Raw genomic sequence first — 17,651 nt, 5'->3', positions numbered from 1 at the left:
AAGGGCATTTCCTCTAGATACCCGACTTCCTCCTTTATTTAAGGAATGATGAAAAGTTGGCAGTTCCAACAATAAAAGGATATGGACCTAGCTAACAACAAGGACCTTCACGATCTCTTAAGGTCTTTTGAGACCACGAAGGAGGCTCAGCCTAAGCTACCTTCCTGGAATTTGGACATGGTCTTGAAGTTCCTGACGTCCAGTCCGTTCGAACCTCTCCATGCTGCAACTCTAAGGGATGTTACCAGAAAGGCTGTTTTCCTAACTGCTCTGGCGATGGCGAAGAGAGTTAGCGAAATTCAAGCCATCAGCAAGCATGTAGGCTTTAAAGGGCATAACGCCGTTTGTTCCTTGAGCCCGATGTTCTTAGCCAAGAACGAAAACCCGTCTAACCCTTGGCCCAGGAGCTTTGAGATCAAGGGTATGGCTGAAATTGTTGGACAAGAGCTAGAGAGAGTCCTGTGCCCTGTCAGGGCTCTCAAATTTTATTTACATAAGACGAAGGAATGTCGAGGTCCTTCGAGCAATTTGTGGTGTTCTGTAAGAAGGCCAGACTTACCTATGTCTAAGAATGCTCTGGCGTTCTTCTTGAGAAACACCATCAAAGAGGCTCATTCGTCCTGTAAGGACAGTGATCTGAAACTGTTTAAAGTGAATGCTCACAAGGTGATGGCTATCGCAACCTCGGTGGCATTTCAGAGGAATATGGCACTCTGTGATATCCTGGGCGCCACCTTTTGGCGAAGCAACTCGGTGTTCGCTTCACACTACCTACGGGATGTGAAGACAACATATGAGAACTGCTGTTCGCTTGGACCATACGTTTCCGCAGATACAATCTTGGGGGCAGGAAGTAGCACTCATCCTATCCTTTAGAAATTGGTTAGGAGAGTTTTTAATTTTATTGTATTTGTTTATGGTTGTTGGGTCGCCGCCAGAGGTGAACTTCCCATTCTTTAGCCTAAGTTATGTGGGATTAACTTATGATAGGCTTGGTCAGGTGGTGGTTTTTTTCTTCGTTGCCCTCATAGTATGGTCAATATGGTCTAGTTGCATTGTGGTCACGCCCCCGTTGACAGATCATCTAGAACTCACCAGCTATACAGGTCACTACCTCGCTGGTGACTCTAGTAAAGCAGAAGCAGACTTGGGTGACAGTAATCACGAAGTCAGCTATGCTAACAGGTAAGGAACCAAGGTGTCAATCATCTACATGTAATTTGTTTCCTAAATCCTATTCTGTCTCTTCCCACCTCCAATGGTGGGATTCAGCTATAGTATATATATCTGACAGGTAAGTCTCATGAACAAAATGATATTGTTATGATACAATAAAGTTTGTTCATACTTACCTGGCAGATATATAGTATATAGCTATATTCTCTGAAGTCCGACAGAATTTCAAAACTTACGACACACGCAATGGGAGGCCAGGTGGTTAGTACCCATTCCCGCCGCTGGGAGGCGGGTATCAGGAACCATTCCCATTTTCTATTCAGATTTTCTAGTGCCACTGTCTCCTGAGGGGAGGTGGGTGGGCACTATGAATATATATATCTGCCAGGTAAGTATGAACAAACTTTATTGTATCATAACAATATCATTTTTGGTTAATGGCAGTTTTGGGTTATCAGCACGTGCCCGGGAACGGGACCCCTGCCGATAACCAGGGACTGCCTGTATAAACACAGCATCCATGGAGATTTACCTACAACTTTTTGCCATCACAGTTTTCAGATGAGGATTGATGATGTTTGTCCAGAGCATTTCCACTTGAGGATGGTGTTCCACAGGGAAGCGTCCTTAATGGCACACTGTTTACTTTGGCAATATGTAAATGATATCAGTAGTTGTCTACCTACAGGAATAAAAAGTGACCTGTGAATGGGTGATTTTACTATATATTAATCAGCATCTCACATGAAACATGCAGGACAAATCATTGATAATAAAACTAAAATAAAAATAGATGAATGGATCCCATCTGTAGGCTTTAAATTGTCCATTAAGACTCAAGCTGTCGTATTTTATAGAAATAAAAATTGGGAGAAAGGTGCAGATATAGATTTAAAAATCAGAAATTGTAGTATACTATGCCAATTGGTCAAACTGCAAAATCTTTAGGATTAGTATTTGATACTTGCCTAAATTGAAAAGCTGACATAACATACATGAAGTTAAAATGTTAAGATCATTAAATATAATTAAAAAACTATCAACCACTACTTGGGGAGCCAGTAGACATACCCTTTATGTACTGTATAAAGCAACAGTGCTGTCTATCATTGACTCTGGATGTGAAGTATGTGGTGAAGCATCAGAAGCATCACTGAAAACATTAGACCCAGTTCATAACGAAGGCCTTAGAGTATGTTCAGGGGCCTTAGATCATCACCAACCTCTTCTTTACAGGTTGAATGTGGTGAACTCTCTCTCTCTCTCTCTCTCTCTCTCTCTCTCTCTCTCTCTCTCTCTCTCTCTCTCTCTCTCTCTCTCTCCTTAGAGAATGAAAATTATTTGAAAAAAAAGAGATGTAATTATAAACAATCATCCACCTCCTTTCGCAAACAGAGCTAGAAGATTGTTTGAGTTGCTGAATATAAATATACAGTTACCTTCAATATGAAAATTACCTCCTCCTTAGACAACGAATAAACCTTTTGGATGGAATTTCATCTACCTATTGTCTGCCAAAAAAAACCTTCAAACTCATCTCTAATCCTCCACTAAGAGTTGTTCTGCTGAAGGAAGGCTTTGTGAACCATTTAATGTTTCGGGGACTGGTGGATCATGCATGTCTTCACTCCTGTTAGGCCTAACAAACTTGGTTGAACGCCTGTCTCAGTTTCTTTGTCTGTCATGTTCACTATGTAATCGTCGTTTTCATCTAAATTTATTTATTCTACGATAAAAAAGAATTGATGAAAATTCAAAATTTTATATGAAATTACAATTTCTTAAAAAGAAATGATAAAAATTCAAAATTCTGCATAAAATGACAGTTTCTCTCTCTCTCTCTCTCTCTCTCTCTCTCTCTCTCTCTCTCTCTCTCTCTCTCTCTCTCTCTCTCTCTCTCTCTCTCTCATACATCTGCTTCTCTGTTAATCACTTTTACTAATCATTTTCATCAAAATCTATTTCAACAATAGAAAAAAATAAATGATCAAATGCCAAAGTTAGTCAAAACAAGTTAGCCTAGACAAAAAATTTCTTACATCATGTTCAGCAGTGACGGATTTCAAGTTGTCGACTACTGCTAAAATGGAAGTTGCTCTTCCATTTTAGCAGTCTTTAACTTAAGGACTTCATTAACTTAAGGACAAGCTTTTTATGCTTTTTATTTTCGAGAAAATAGGTCATCCCTTTCAACTTCTAAGCAGATGCATACATGATGAGGATGATCAGAATACACCTCGCAGATCTGAATATGTATAGTGATGATGATGATACCGATCATTCATACGCACTGTGCTATGACGTCACAAATGGGTGAGGACGAGCCTTATGTCTTAGCTAATGGCTGAGCAGAAGCCTTCAGAATACACTTCGCAGATCTGAATAATACCTATGGTGATGATGATGATCAGAATACTCTTCGCAGATCTGAATAATAAGTATGGCGATGCGATGATGATAACGATCATTCATACACCCTACGCGGTCTTAGCTAACAGCTGAGCCGGAAATCTTTCACACATTCCCCCCACCCCTTCTCTCAGATACCAGCAAACCTCCCACCCCCACCCCACCTAAAATACTTGAAAAGACAATAGATTTGATATTTTGTTCATGAAACTTACCTGTCAGATATATATATAGCTGTATTTTTCCGAATCCGACAGAAATTTAAACACTTACGACACACGCAGTGGGAGTCAGGTGGTTAGTACCCATTCCCGCCGCTGGGAGGCGGGTATCAGGAATCATTCCCATTTTCTATTCATAATTTTTCTGTCGCCGGTGCTGAAAACACCTGTTTTCAGTACCTCCGTCTTAGGATTTTGGAAACTTCATTGCCGCTAAGTATCCTAATTGTCTTTTGATTTATTCACTTGGATTTGTGGCTAGGCATACGCTATCTTAAATTGATTTGAATTTGATTCATTTTTGCATAAAACAAATATCTGAATCTAGTTAGGCTAGTTTCAGACGGGTTGTCTGCAAAGATAGGGTGTGGCTACCGAAAGCTTCGGTAGATTCGCACTTGGTATGTACGAGGGGTATGGGTCTTGCTTCTTTGTTGAGATTTGTCATGTAAGGAGTGTGAGACTTTGTCTATTCCGTAAGGAAGACGTATGATTCGTATGTACGCAATTAATCAGTAAACATGTCTAATTCCGTAAGGAAGACGTATGATTTGTATGTACGCAATTAATCAGTAACAAAAGTCAGGGTAGTGTACCTGCTAACCTTCCTGTAGACTTTATTTTGCATAACCCTGTAGTATGGCCTACGGGCTATGTATATGTTTACGAGAGGTGCTCGCTCTCCTTCATTGCTGTGAAGTGCTACTTCTGTAATTGTTACTCCTAACCCTGCAGTGTTGCTTTCGGGCCCTAAGCAGTGTCTGTAGAGAAATTGCCCTTTCTCTGATACTCCTTCGATTCGTAACTTAGAATCGAAAGTGCTTGCTTTAGAGAGTAAAAGTGAAGTGCAGAAGTGCAGTGATACCCCTTGTGTAGTGGATGGTGCGTCAGATCGGCCTCGTTTCGCCTCTTAGGCCGGGACCTCTGCTTGACTCCCAGAACCAGGGAGAGAGCATGTCGAAAGCCGAAGGAGGGTTACGAGGAACCCCCACCGATCTGGCGTGCCTTCGGCAGTTTCTGATGAAAATCCCCAGACTGCCTAAGTGCTGTGCACGTGCACGAATCCTGAAGGATTGCTTCTCGTCCTCCGAAGCGTCCTCCCCGCGCAGGGGTTGGAGCTTTCGGATGGACTCGCGCCCTCTAAATAGAAGTTTTATAGAAGAGGACGCTTCACGTCCTCTCTCTCTCTCTCTCTCCGTTATGCGTTTCAGTGAGAAGTAAGAAGGCGAACGTCGCCTGAACTTGTGTCCGTCTTTCCACCGAGAAATACGTAAAAGAAGTCATAGTAGCAGTAAGCTTTTGAGAGCGGACGCCCAAGCCACGGGCGCGCGCGGGTGCACGCCAAGCGCGCGCCAGTGGACGCCGAGCTGCTGCGCGCCACGTGGACGCCGAGCGCGCTCCAGTGGACGCCGAGCGCGCTCCAGTGGACGCCGAGCGTGCACCAGCGCACGCCAGGTGATACCTTCTACCTCACCTGCAAAGAATGTGAAGTAGGCAGTGCTTCGGAGCAAGCTTAAAGTGAACAGACAACTTCTTCTTCGAAACCCAGCAAGACATCGGGTTTCGTGAATTCAAGAGGTCTCTGTCAATTAATATTGCTTTTCGCATAGGTGGATGGAGTTAAGGAAAAGCTCAAGGGAAGTTCTCGTTTGCTCTACCGCAAAGCTTTGCCATTCTGCCAATAAATTTAAGTTGCCACTACCGCAGTCAAGACTTTGCGATAAGGCAGTTACGGGTTATAAAGGCTCAATGTCCTGCACGTCAGGACTCTCGGCAACGTTCAGTAGGATTCTTGCAAAGGCACTCGTCAAAAGTACGCTCTTCAGGAAAGCGCAAGACAGGACTGCCTTTGCCATACTGCCAATAAATTTTAAGCTTTAGCAGGCATTAGTTGTGATACGGGAGAGGAAGCTGGTTGGAGAGTTCTTCCTCTTCCCAGGATAATTTTGCCAGCTTTTTAGCCCATCTGAAAGGGCTTTTCAGATGATAGATTTGTTAGTTCCTAGTCGGGACTACGCTGCTGAATTGAACATCGTCGTTCTACCTGACGTAAGCCCAGTCTCTTAACAGGATTTCTTGCCCCTTCCTCGTTGAGACGGGAATCGGAAAATAAAATGCTCGACTTCCTGGATTACGTTTGTCAATTCAGTGACTTTCCCCATTGACAATATACTATCGTTTTGTCAAGTAAGTGGGTATCCCCTCATTGACAAAATATCTCTTTGTCCCGTAAATGGGTTAGTTCTCATTGACAAACATTCTCATTAACTTGATATTGCGTAAGCGAATAAGCTCTTATTGACAAGATTCGGAAGAGCTCTCATTCGTCATTCGCAGACTCGTACAAGAAATAGACTTGTAGACTACGTCAATGAACGCTTATGTCCAATAACATAAGAAGCTTGAGCTGACTGCTTCGATTCTCCTAAGTTTTGTTCATGAAACTTGCCTGTCAGATATGTATGTAGCTGTATTTCCGAATTCAGCTATATATGTCTGCCAGGTGAGTATGAACAAACTTTATTGTGATATAATTTCATATTTGCCTTGCGTTATTTTATTCTGGTTGGTTCAAGTCATATACGCTTGCTGTAGTTACCTCTTCGGATGGCAACCGAGAGGTCTATGATCCATTTTAAGGACATTTAATCGGTTACTCCCTGCAGCCTTCCAGGAGTTTCCCGATTTATCTTTTACCGTTGTATGGTAGTGTTCTGACGACACAAACGCATCTATATATTTAAGCGTTTTCTGTTTTGTTTTGCTTAATATACCAGCTTGAGAGTCTCTTTATGCTAAAAATAACGGACCTTTTTCTTCATAGAATAGGGTAGCTGGCAACCCAGGCATAAAGTTAAGAGACGACGATGACGGACGATCGTAAGCTGCTGCTGTCACTGTCCTCTCCTCCAGTCCAAACGAGCCAGTACCAAACCGTTCGCTGTCATGCGCTGTAGGTTAAGTCTCTCTCTCCTGCGGGATTGACTGACTAAACCGTATCTCTGTGCTGGCAGTTACGTCTCTCTCTCTCCTGCGGGATTGACTGACGAACTGTATCTCTGCCCTACAATCACGGACTTTAGCCTAAGATTGAGGGGATTTCTTACATGAATGAATAAACATTGCATTCGTTTGGCCTTAATATGTTCTACAGAGATATCTTACTCCTTTCGGTGCTCGTTACCGCACGGTATAGGACTACGAGTCTACCACAACATTGCACTATTATATGCTCTCTTGCTTAGGCAAAAGCGCAGCCTTATTAGGGAAGTAAACGTAAACTACTGTGTGATGGGAATGGATGAGCTTGCTGGGGACCATTTCCTTCCTAAAGAAGTTTGTTTCCCTGAATAGACTGCAATTCAGACCTCTACAGTTTTTTCCTACCGGGAAACTGAAATTTTTAAATATGTAACTGACCTGGCAGTTATATACATAGCTATATTCTCTGACGTCGTGACGTCACGACAGACTTTTCGAAACTCGCGGCAATCGCCGACCATCGGTCAGGTGATCGTTACCTGTACGCCCTCTAGATAGTTACCTGGAAACCCCATATGTTTTTTCTGTCGCCCAAGCGGCAACTTCGTTGTTGTGGGGCTCCTCGATAGGTTTTCCGTACTCGCTAGAGTATTTCATCGTTGGGTGAAGTATTTTATTGGCTTTCGCTGTTGTTGACTTGGATTGATTTTGGATTTGTTTTTGGATACTCAATTAACAATGTCGGACTCGGAGTTGTGTATAGAGTCTGCTGTAAAGGGGGGTGTGTTCGGGTTAGAATTCCCAAAGCTTCTCTGATACCCCACTTTGTGTTGAATTGCTAGGGGTATAGAATTTGCACTTTTTTTGAGAATAGATGTGATGAGTGCTTGATTTGGATGATAAGGAGTGGAAGGAGTTGGACAAGTAGGTGGCCGTAAGCTCGAGAGAGATAGGAATTAGAAGAACTAAGACGTTCCCTTTCCCGTTCATCAACGAATCAGGAAGTGGTAGATAATCCCATAGTTCCTTCCCCTGCTCCTTCTGAGCGTAATTTAGTAGAAGTATCAGCTCCCGAACCTGTCTCCGGAGTCGGGGGGCGGCGAAGGACTCAACCTTTGCAGGTATTCAAGCGGTGTGCTTGAAAAAATGGGACAACAGATTGCCTCTCTTACTGAGCAGGGCAATCGCACTTGGACTGTGTAAGTGCTTTAAGTGCAGGTGCTAAAGTCAGTGTAAGTGACAAGTTTAGTGTTAGTGACAGTGTAGTGGAGGGTGCGTCCGATCGGTCCTGTCGCGCTCCTAGACCCAGACCTCTTACAAGCTCCCGGACCCATGGGAGACGTAAAGTCGAAAGTCTAAGGGAGGCGAGAGGCTCTAGTATCCGGTCGGGCGTGCCCTCAAACAAACCTGCTGACGCTTCCAAGGTTGCTTCAGACAGCCGTAGAAAAGGCGCGTCGAGTGTTTGGTTCGTCATCCGATGACGTCTCCCCGCGTCGAGGATGGCGACACTCTACTTCCTCTCGTCCTCTCAAGAGGAAATTACCTCGTGTTTGTGAGGTCTCATCAGATGAGCAACTGCCAGGCTGCAGTCACTGGAGTTCTCCGGAGAAGTTTTCGTCATCGGAAGCCTCGCCAGCTAAACAGAGCAAGACAGTGCTTTCGATGCACGCTCCTCTTCCTCCTGCTACTTGGGAGGATTTACCTAGGAAGCTTCCTACCAAGTGTCCTCAGGAAGCCTTAGAAGGATCGACTCCTCTGGCTGCGGTTCGTGTGGGCGAACCTGACGAGTTACCCTCTCCCTCGAGAGACAATGAAGCCAAGAATATGCTGCAAGATATGCAACAGCAGCTGTCTGTACTTATGGAAAAGCTGCAAGAACCCAAGCGTCAGTCTGGACGCCCCGGGAGTGATGAAGACTTCGCGAAGCGTCAACGCCAAGAACACAGACAACCAGGACACTTCCGATTTACTCGGACATGACGCTTACCGAGCGTGACGCCAGCGCGCGTAAGAGCAAAGAGAGTGACGCCAACGCTCGTAAGAGCAAAGAGCGTGACGCCAGCGCGCGTGAGAGAGAAGGACGTGACGCCGACGCTCGTAAGCATGACGCCTCGGCGGTTTCTGGTGCCAAGGAACACATCGAGACCAATGACGCTCCGGCTTTGGCTTTAAATACATCATCCGATGCGGAACGAGACAGAGAGAGACCTTCGGAGATGTTGGAGGTAGTTTCGGAAGAGGAGACGAAAGAACAAGTTCCTCCTTCCGACTATAAGACTCTATGCTTCTGTTTCAAGAGCTTTTTGAAACGGATTTCAAGCCCGCAGCACCTCGTTCTCCCCTGTCTCAGTTCCTTTGTGGAAGAAAACCCAGAATAAGACTGCCTTACTAAGATGGTTCTTTGCCATTTCGGCCAAGGAAAGCGCTTGCGAAGATGAACGACTGGATGAAAGAGGAAAAAGCAGCGAGGCAAAACTGCTTTCGTTTTTCTTTTTCCTCCTGCAAGATTGGCTTCGAAATCCAGCGTTGTACGAGACTGGGGAAGTTCTGGGCCTGGGAGTTAACCTGCCTCCTCTCAGGCAGACTTCTCCAGTATCGTCGATGCCAAATCGTAGACATGCCTTATCAGCAGCGAAGGTGATGTGGTCGATGCAAGAGTTCGATCATTTACTGAAGGGCGTGTTTAGAGTGTTTGAGGTCCTGAACTTCTAGACTGGTCTCTGAGTGCTCTTGCCAAGAAAGAGGAAGAGAAGGATTCAACGGACATTTCTAACCTTCTGAGTGTGATGTCTTGTATGGACAAGGCGTTACGTGACGGAACTAATGAAGTGGCAGCGATTTTCACGGCAGGAATCGTGAAGAAAAGGTCCCTTCTCTGCTCCTTTACAGCTAAAGGGGTCACACAGGTACAAAGAGCAGAGCTTTTGTTTGCCCCCTTTGCGAAATTTCTTTTCCACAGGAGATTATTAGAGATATTGCCACTTCATTGACTCAGAAGACCACACAGGACCTAATATCGAAGGCAGCCAGTGGGGTGCCTTCGTCGTTTGCGACCAAGAGAGCGAGAGAGGAGAAACAACCACACCAGTTTTTCGAGGAAAACAGCCCCGAGGGACGTCGGGAACTTCTAGAAAACCCTCCAGAAAAGGTGGCAAGCTTCCTTCCAAAAGGAGGCCATGATCAGACAGTCCTTCAGACACAAATAGGAGCCAGGCTTTCTTTGTTTTGGGAAGCCTGGAGAGAGAGAGGGGCAGACAACTGGACCCTTCAGATACTAGGGAGGGCTACAAGATCCCTTTTTACGCCAAACCTCCCATAGTTTTAGATCCCCTCGACTTAACAGCGAATTACAAGGACAGCAGCAAGAGATTCGCGTTAAAAGAACAAGTAGAGCTTATGCTCTTAAAAAAGGCGATAGAACCTGTTTCACCCCAAGAGAATCCGGGGTTCTACAATCGACTGTTTTTGGTACCAAGAGCTCGGGAGGATGGAGACCCGTTCTGGACCGTCAGTGCTCTAAACGCCTTCGTCGTGAAGACGAAAATTCACGATGGAAACAACGCAATCAGTGCTATCGGCGTTGAGACCGGGAGATTGGATGGTCTCATTAGACCTACAGGACGCTTATTTTCATGTCCCCATCCACCCAAGCTCTCGGAAGTACCTCAGGTTCTTATTCGAAGGAAGAGTATTCCAGTTCAGGGCTCTTTGCTTCGGGCTCAGCACAGCGCCACAAATATTCACAGCTATTATGGCGAATGTAGCCAAATGGCTACACGAAGGGGGATCCGCATTTCTCTTTATCTGGACGATTGGCTTTCTCAGGGCCAACTCCAAGAAACGTGGTCTGGAGGATATGAATATAACCCTGAACCTAGTACGGGAACTAGGGCTAGTGGGGTGAACCTGGAAAAGTCTCACCTGGAGCCCTCTCGCTCGATCATTTATTTAGGAGTTCTGATGAACTCTCAGGATTTTCGGGCTTCTCCCTCCCAGGAGAGACAAGACCGATGCCTGAATCGGGTGCAGGAATTCCTGGGGAGACAACAATGTTCGGCGAGGGAATGGATGAGTCTTTTGGGGACCATTTCCTCGATCGAACAGTTCGTCTCACTGGGAAGACTGCATATCAGACCTCTGCAATTTTACCTCAACAGAAATTGGAAAGGAAGGAACAAAGGCTTTCAGACACCTTCCCAATTTCAGCAGAGGTCAAGAAAGACTTGATTGGTGGCTGGATCCAGCGAAGCTGGGAGAAGGAGTTTCACTTCAACAATTGAATCCACAGCTAATACTGTTCTCAGACGCATCAGACCTAGGCTGGGGAGCGACTCTGGGGAACAGGGAAATTTCGGGAAGATGGAGCGAAACCGAAAGAAATTGGCATATCAACAAGAAAGAGCTGATGGCAGCTTTTCTAGCTCTTCAGGCATTCGAGGAATGTGTGGCAGGCAAAGTAGTGGAAATAAGCATGGACAACGTGACTGCTCTAGCGTATGTCAGGAAACAAGGAGGCACCCACTCGTTTTCTCTGAACGAGACAGCCAAGAATCTGTTGCTATGGGCAAAGGACAGAAATATCGTCCTCCAAACGAGATTTGTACAAGGGGAATTAAATGTCAGAGCGGACCTCTTGAGCCAGAGAAATCAGGTCCTGCCAACAGAATGGACTCTCAAGTTAGAGGTATGCGAATTTACTATGGAGGTTATGGGGGCAACCTTCCATAGACTTGTTTGCAACCAACAAGACAAGGAGGATGCAGACGTTCTGCTCACCGGTGCCGGATCCACAAGCGGTAGCAGTAGACGCGTTCCTCATGAACTGGGAAGGACTGGATCTGTACGCCTTCCCTCCCTTCAAAGTGATACACAAAGTATTAAAGAAGTTCGCGCAGTCCGAAGGAAGCAGAATGACCCTGATAGCCCCGTACTGGCCGACGCGAGACTGGTTCGCAGAGATGTTGCAGTGGCTAGTGGAAGTTCCAAGAACCCTTCAGTTGCTTCCAGATCTGCTCACGACAGCCCACACTTCAAACGGTATCACAGGAATACCCACGCTCTTCAGCTAACTGCCTTTCGACTGTCGCAAAAAGCTCCTTAGAGCTAGAGGCTTTTCGCGAGAGGCAGCTAAAGCTATTCGCCAGATCAAGAAGGGCTTCGACCATCAACGTCTACCAGTCGAAGTGGGAGAATATTTAGAAACTGGTGTAAGGAGAAGAAGGTGTCCTCGTCCAACATCTGTGAGCCAGATCGCAGACTTCCTTCTTCACTTAAAACTTACAGTAGGTTTAGCCACTACTACAATTAAGGGATACAGGAGCATGCTGGCGTCAGTCTTTAGACATAGAGGACTGGACTTGTCTAGGAATCAAGATCTTCACGACTTAATTAGATCTTTTGATACTACGAAACAAAAGACTGAACAACTACCAGGATGGAATCTGGACGTAGTACTAAGGTTTTTAATGTCTGACAAGTTTGAGCCGATCCAGGAGAGCTCGTTCAGGAATTTAACCAGGAAGACACTTTTTCTAGTCGCTCTCGCTACTGCAAGGAGAGTAAGCGAGATTCAAGCTATGGACAAAAGAGTAGGAATTAGTAGATCTAAAGCAGTTTGTTCAACCACTTTAGGTTTCTTAGCCAAGAATGAAACTCCTTCCAATCCTTGGCCTAGGTCTTTTACGATTCCCAGCCTTGGAGATTTTGCAGGTCAGGAACGTGAAAGGACTCTTTTGTCCGGTAAGAGCATTACAGTGTTATCTGCACAGGTGCAAGGACGTTAGAGGGACTTTTTGACAACTTATGGTGTTCCGTTGAAGATCCCAAAAGGCTATGTCAAAGAACGCTTTAGCCTTCTTTATTAGAAGTGTGATTCAAGAAGCTCACACGGAGTGCAATGAAACGCTTTACAAGGCTTTAAAGGAAAGGCCCATGAAGTGCGAGCAGTCTCGACGTCAATGGCGTTAGAAAGAATCAGTCCCTTAAAGCCATTTTAGACGCGACATACTGGAGGAGCAGCTCCGTATTTTCTTCTTTTTACCTGAAAACAAATAGAAACGGTATATGAAGACTGCAGAACCTTGGACCGTTTCGTAGCCAGTGGCTCGGTGTTGGGTGAAGGAGTTGATACCTCTAATCCTACATGTTAGACCCTTGATGTTATTTTTATGGTTGTGTTGAAGGTTAGGGGAAACCTTCAACAGTCTAGTGTATATGTGTGTCTTTCAATCTCTTGTATGCAAGGATTGGATGGTTAGGTGGTCTTTGCCTGTTTTAGCCCATGTCAAGGGCATAGGTGGTTTTGTCGCATAGAGGTCACATCCCGTCGACAAACCCCATTTGAGCTCATCAGCTGCACAGGTCACATCCCTTAGCTGGAGCTCCTAAGGAGACGCAGATCTAAAGAGGCAGTAGTCGTCAAGTCAGCTTCCTTAGCAGGTAAGAATCTTTAGTTACCTATCAAGTAGTTACCTTACAACGATGTTGCTGTCTCTGACCCTCCTCCAAAGGTGTCAATCAGCTATGTATATAACTGCCAGGTCAGTTACATATTTAAAAATGATATTTTTATTTTAAGATAAATTTTTAAATATACTTACCTGGCAGTTATATACAATTAGAAACCCACCCACCTCCCCTCAAGAGACTAGAGGGCGAGAAAATATGGGGTTTCCAGGTAACTATCTAGAGGGCGTACAGGTAACGATCACCTGACCGATGGTCGGCGATTGCCGCGAGTTTCGAAAAGTCTGTCGTGACGTCACGACGTCAGAGAATATAGCTATGTATATAACTGCCAGGTAAGTATATTTAAAAATTTATCTTAAAATAAAAATATCATTTTATTAAAGATCTAGGAATGATTCTGAACATCTCTCGGTGCGTTAAGTATCTCTTGAGGTGATAGAAAGAAGGTGCCGGACATCTGGAGAGGGTTTCAGATGTCCTGGATCATAATCTGAAAGAAGTGGAAGCAATTCAGTCGTCCCTCCAGTCCTCGAAACGAGTTTTTGGAACCATGGTCCATATCAACTCTGATCTTCCACAGCTCTCTCATATCTTAGGAAGTATCTTCTCTCCGTCCCGGTTCGGGTTTACGAGAAAGAGCCTATTATAACAACAGGCGTAGAATGGAACGATCCTCTAGAGGTTCGTTACAGGATTGCAAAAGTCCGTTCGAATCGTCTCGATCGAAGGCAGCAACTACTGACTTCCGAGTGGAATCTTTCTTTAGAAGTATGTTGAGAGTTGTGGAGACTTTAGGGACGTCCTTTCATTCATCTCTTCGCTAGGTTTGAGGACGAAGAGGCTTCTTCTTCTCTGCTCCCTTTTCTCGATCCGGGAGCTTGGTAACATTAAACGCCATCCTATGATATTGAACGGGGATGGATGTTTAGTCTCTTTTCCCCTTTTTCAATCGCTTAGGAAATGTAATAAGATGATTTATATCATCACAGGGAGCGACAATGACGCTAATCGCCCCATGTTGGCCTTCAAGACCCTAGATTCACAGAGGTCACGTCCTTCCAAGAACCTTTTCCGAGAGAGTCGGTCTCCTTTAACACGAAAGGTACCTATAACCTCTCTGCTCTGAGTCTGACTACGTTCAGACTATCGAGATGTTGACAGCATAAGATTGCAGTCTTCCTTTCGTTTGAAGAATGGGATAAGCTGGCGTCACAACTATAAAGAATACGCAAATATGTTGTTGACGGCATTTGGGCTCAGAGATTTGCTTCTGTCAAACAACAAAGCCCTTCACGATCTTTGAGTTCTGTGAAATCTCGAAACTCGCTCACCATCTACTTTTTGTCTCACCTGTTTTCTGGAGTCAGACACTCGTGCGAGATCAGGAGACATATAGTAGCCCTGAGTTTCTTGTTGACGAAGTCGGTTGCGTTTATACACCCCCGATGGATCGTTTAACATGAGACCAGGTTGGACTGTCAGGCATTCGTCCTTCGGGGACTGAATCGCCTTTTTGCTCCTCGCTCCTTTCTCCTGGCACCAGAAGCTCGAGTCAGGAGTGGCTCAGGAGTTGATTTGCTAACGACGTTGGGTTGCGTTGATACACCCCCCAAGGTTTGCTTAGCTTGAATCGCCCAGGCAGTCCAAACACTCATCCTTCAGCGAAGAATAGTGCCTTATGGTCTTCAGGGTACAGCCTTGCTGTCCTTGATTCGTCTGACTGGTCAACTGGTCGGTCACCTGACGTTAGTACAGACGGACTGACGTGTGCATGTCCAGATCGAAGCTTTCAATATGGAACTTAGACATAGTCTGAAGTTCTGATGTCAAAGCATTCGACATCTCCTACCTGTTAACTTCTTGCATGTGATCAGGAAGGCATTTTTCTAACCACCCTAGATACGACAAAGAGGGTTAGTGAGATTTTAAGCCATCGTCACAAGTTTTGGCTTAGAGAACACAAGGCGGTGTGCTCTCTAAGCTTTTTCGTTATGGCCTATGAATGGAAACCCGTTTTGTCCTTGGGCCAGGAGCTTGGAAGCAAGGATGGCACAAGTTAGTGGGCAGGAGCCAGAGAGAGTCCTGTGCCCTGTCAGGTCTCTCAAGTTTTATCTACATAAAACTCAAGAAAGTCGAAGTCGTACGGACAATCTGCAGTGTTCCGAAAAGACCAGACTTGCCCATATCGAAGAACACCCTGGCTTTATTGTTAAGGAGGTCTTTCAAAAAGCTCCTTCTTTGTGTTTGCACAAAGATTTGAAATCTTTTGATTTGAATGCTCACGAGGTGAGGGCGCGGCCTCGGAAGCATTTCAACAGAGCATGGCACTCAGCAACATCCTGAGTACCATGTTTAGCGAAGCAACTCTGTGTTTCAATTCACACTCCCTGCGAGATGTGAAGATGGCATATGAGATCTGCCTGCTCGCTAGGGCCATACGTGTCTGCAGACACAATCTTGGGGGCAAGAAGTACCACTCATCCTATCCTGTAGAAAATGGTTAGGAAGAGCTCTTAATTTAGTAGTTGAGTCGCCGACAACGGTGACTTCTTAACTCTTAAGCCTTAGTTAAACACACCTTAACTTTGGCTAGGTGGGTCAGGTGGTGATATATATATATATATATTTATTTTACTTCTTAGCCCTCATGGTATGATCAATATGGTCTAGTCACGTCGTGGTCTCGCCCCTGTTGACAGATCATCTGGAGTGCACCAGCTATAGGTAGGTCTACCTCGCTGGCAACTCTAGTAGCACAAGCAGACTTACGCGGCAGTAACCACGAAGTCAGCTATGCTAACAGGTAAGGAATCAAAGATATCAATTATCTGCATATATATGTTTCCTAAAATCTTCTATTCTGTCTCTCCCCACACAAAGGTGGGATTCAGCTATATATATATCTGACAGGTAAGTTTCATGAAACAAAATGATATTGTAATGATACAATTAAGTTTGTTCATACTTACCTGGCAGTATATATAATCAAGTACCCACCCACCATCCCCTCAGGAGACAGTGGAAAGAAAAATTATGAATAGAAAATGGGAATGATTCCTGATACCCGCCTCCAGCGGCGGGAATGGGTACTAACCACCTGACTCCCACTGCGTGTGTCGTAAAGTGTTTAAATTTCTGTCGGATTCGGAAAAAATACAGTCTATATATATCTGCCAGGTAAGTATGAACAAACTTAATTGTATCATTACAATATCATGTTCGCGGCGTGTGACTCGCAGACTTTGAACAGCTTTGCAGATAAAAAAAAATTTATTTTGAGAACTAGCGACCAAATAAAAGGGGAATCGCACAAAAAAAAATTCAAATGCATATTTCGGGACCGGATTGTATATGGAAGCAAGTCCCTTCCTCTCTCTTACAAGAGGAGAGAGGAAATGCAACAAACAAGGTTGGCTAACATAAGTTTTGTTGTTAGACTATTACAGGTTCTTTATATTCCTACACGACATAGTGTAACAGTTCACATGGTCTCTTAACCGAGGTGTCTGGTTGCTGAGTAACCTTTGACATAACAGATCAGGATCTGAGGCATAAGACTCCTTCCTATGTCCTGCTTTGGCCAGGAAGTGAGTCCAGGTGTGCTGAACCTCTAGCCAGTTCTTAGGTTTTCCTTACCCTACCTCCAAGAGTAAGTCTCCCTTACATGACAACCAAAAGTTTATTTCTGCATATGAACAAATGAAAAATTTTAAATAAAGTTGTATTTTTCCTAATTAACAAACCTGCAGTCTTAACATATATGGCCTACCTCCAGCTACCCTCCATTTAGTTACCTGGGCTCAAGGAAACATGCGTTGTAGCTGGGATGGGTTAAGGCAGGTCGGTTGTGCGTTCCTCCTTCCATCATCTTGACTAGCTCCTGTTGCCACTAAAATCCTCGTAAGTAACTTTTTTTTTTTAACAGACTCAGCAGGCGCTTCTGTCTGTTTAACAAAAGACTGCAGTGTCAAGACATTCAAAAGGCCATAAGTATGGGCTATGTATGAGTGATGAGTTTTAGGTGAAATAAAGTATAGTGCCATAATATAAATGAAATGTTGAAGAGGTTTGTGTATTTTTAACCAGTAAATACTTTTATTTCGGCTAACAGTACCTGTATATGCCATACCGTATTTAACATGCTTTTTGAAGTCTTTGTGCCTAAAATATGAAATACTTCAGAAAACTGGTCTTTCTTCTTGATAGGTTATTTTAATGTTAAAACTGTTTGCTCTGCTTAAAAGGATTTTATTCCAATGTTGTTTAAGCTTTGAGTCATCAGCAGTATTTTGATACCAAGTACAAATTAGTTCATTAATGAACTGTTATTATTGTAATAATCATACTGAAATTCACATACTATAAACACTTCTTTAGTTGTTTGTTACATTTTCA

General features: G+C 44.4%; 1 protein-coding gene across 1 annotated transcript in view; it reads left to right on the top strand.

Moving 5' to 3' along the window:
• LOC135201671 (cold shock domain-containing protein CG9705-like) overlaps nt 1–17,651 on the top strand; it is a 154,455-nt gene that overhangs the window by 49,916 nt on the left and 86,888 nt on the right. The window contains exon 3 of the mRNA XM_064230789.1: nt 15,613–15,626. Within this exon, the coding sequence (XP_064086859.1) occupies nt 15,613–15,626 (14 nt within the window). The remainder of the gene's footprint in view (nt 1–15,612; nt 15,627–17,651) is intronic.

The sequence above is a fragment of the Macrobrachium nipponense genome, chromosome 28 (assembly GCF_015104395.2).
Source record: "Macrobrachium nipponense isolate FS-2020 chromosome 28, ASM1510439v2, whole genome shotgun sequence".
In the NCBI taxonomy this organism is placed as follows: domain Eukaryota; kingdom Metazoa; phylum Arthropoda; class Malacostraca; order Decapoda; family Palaemonidae; genus Macrobrachium; species Macrobrachium nipponense.
This window is presented reverse-complemented; position numbering and strand designations above follow the sequence as displayed.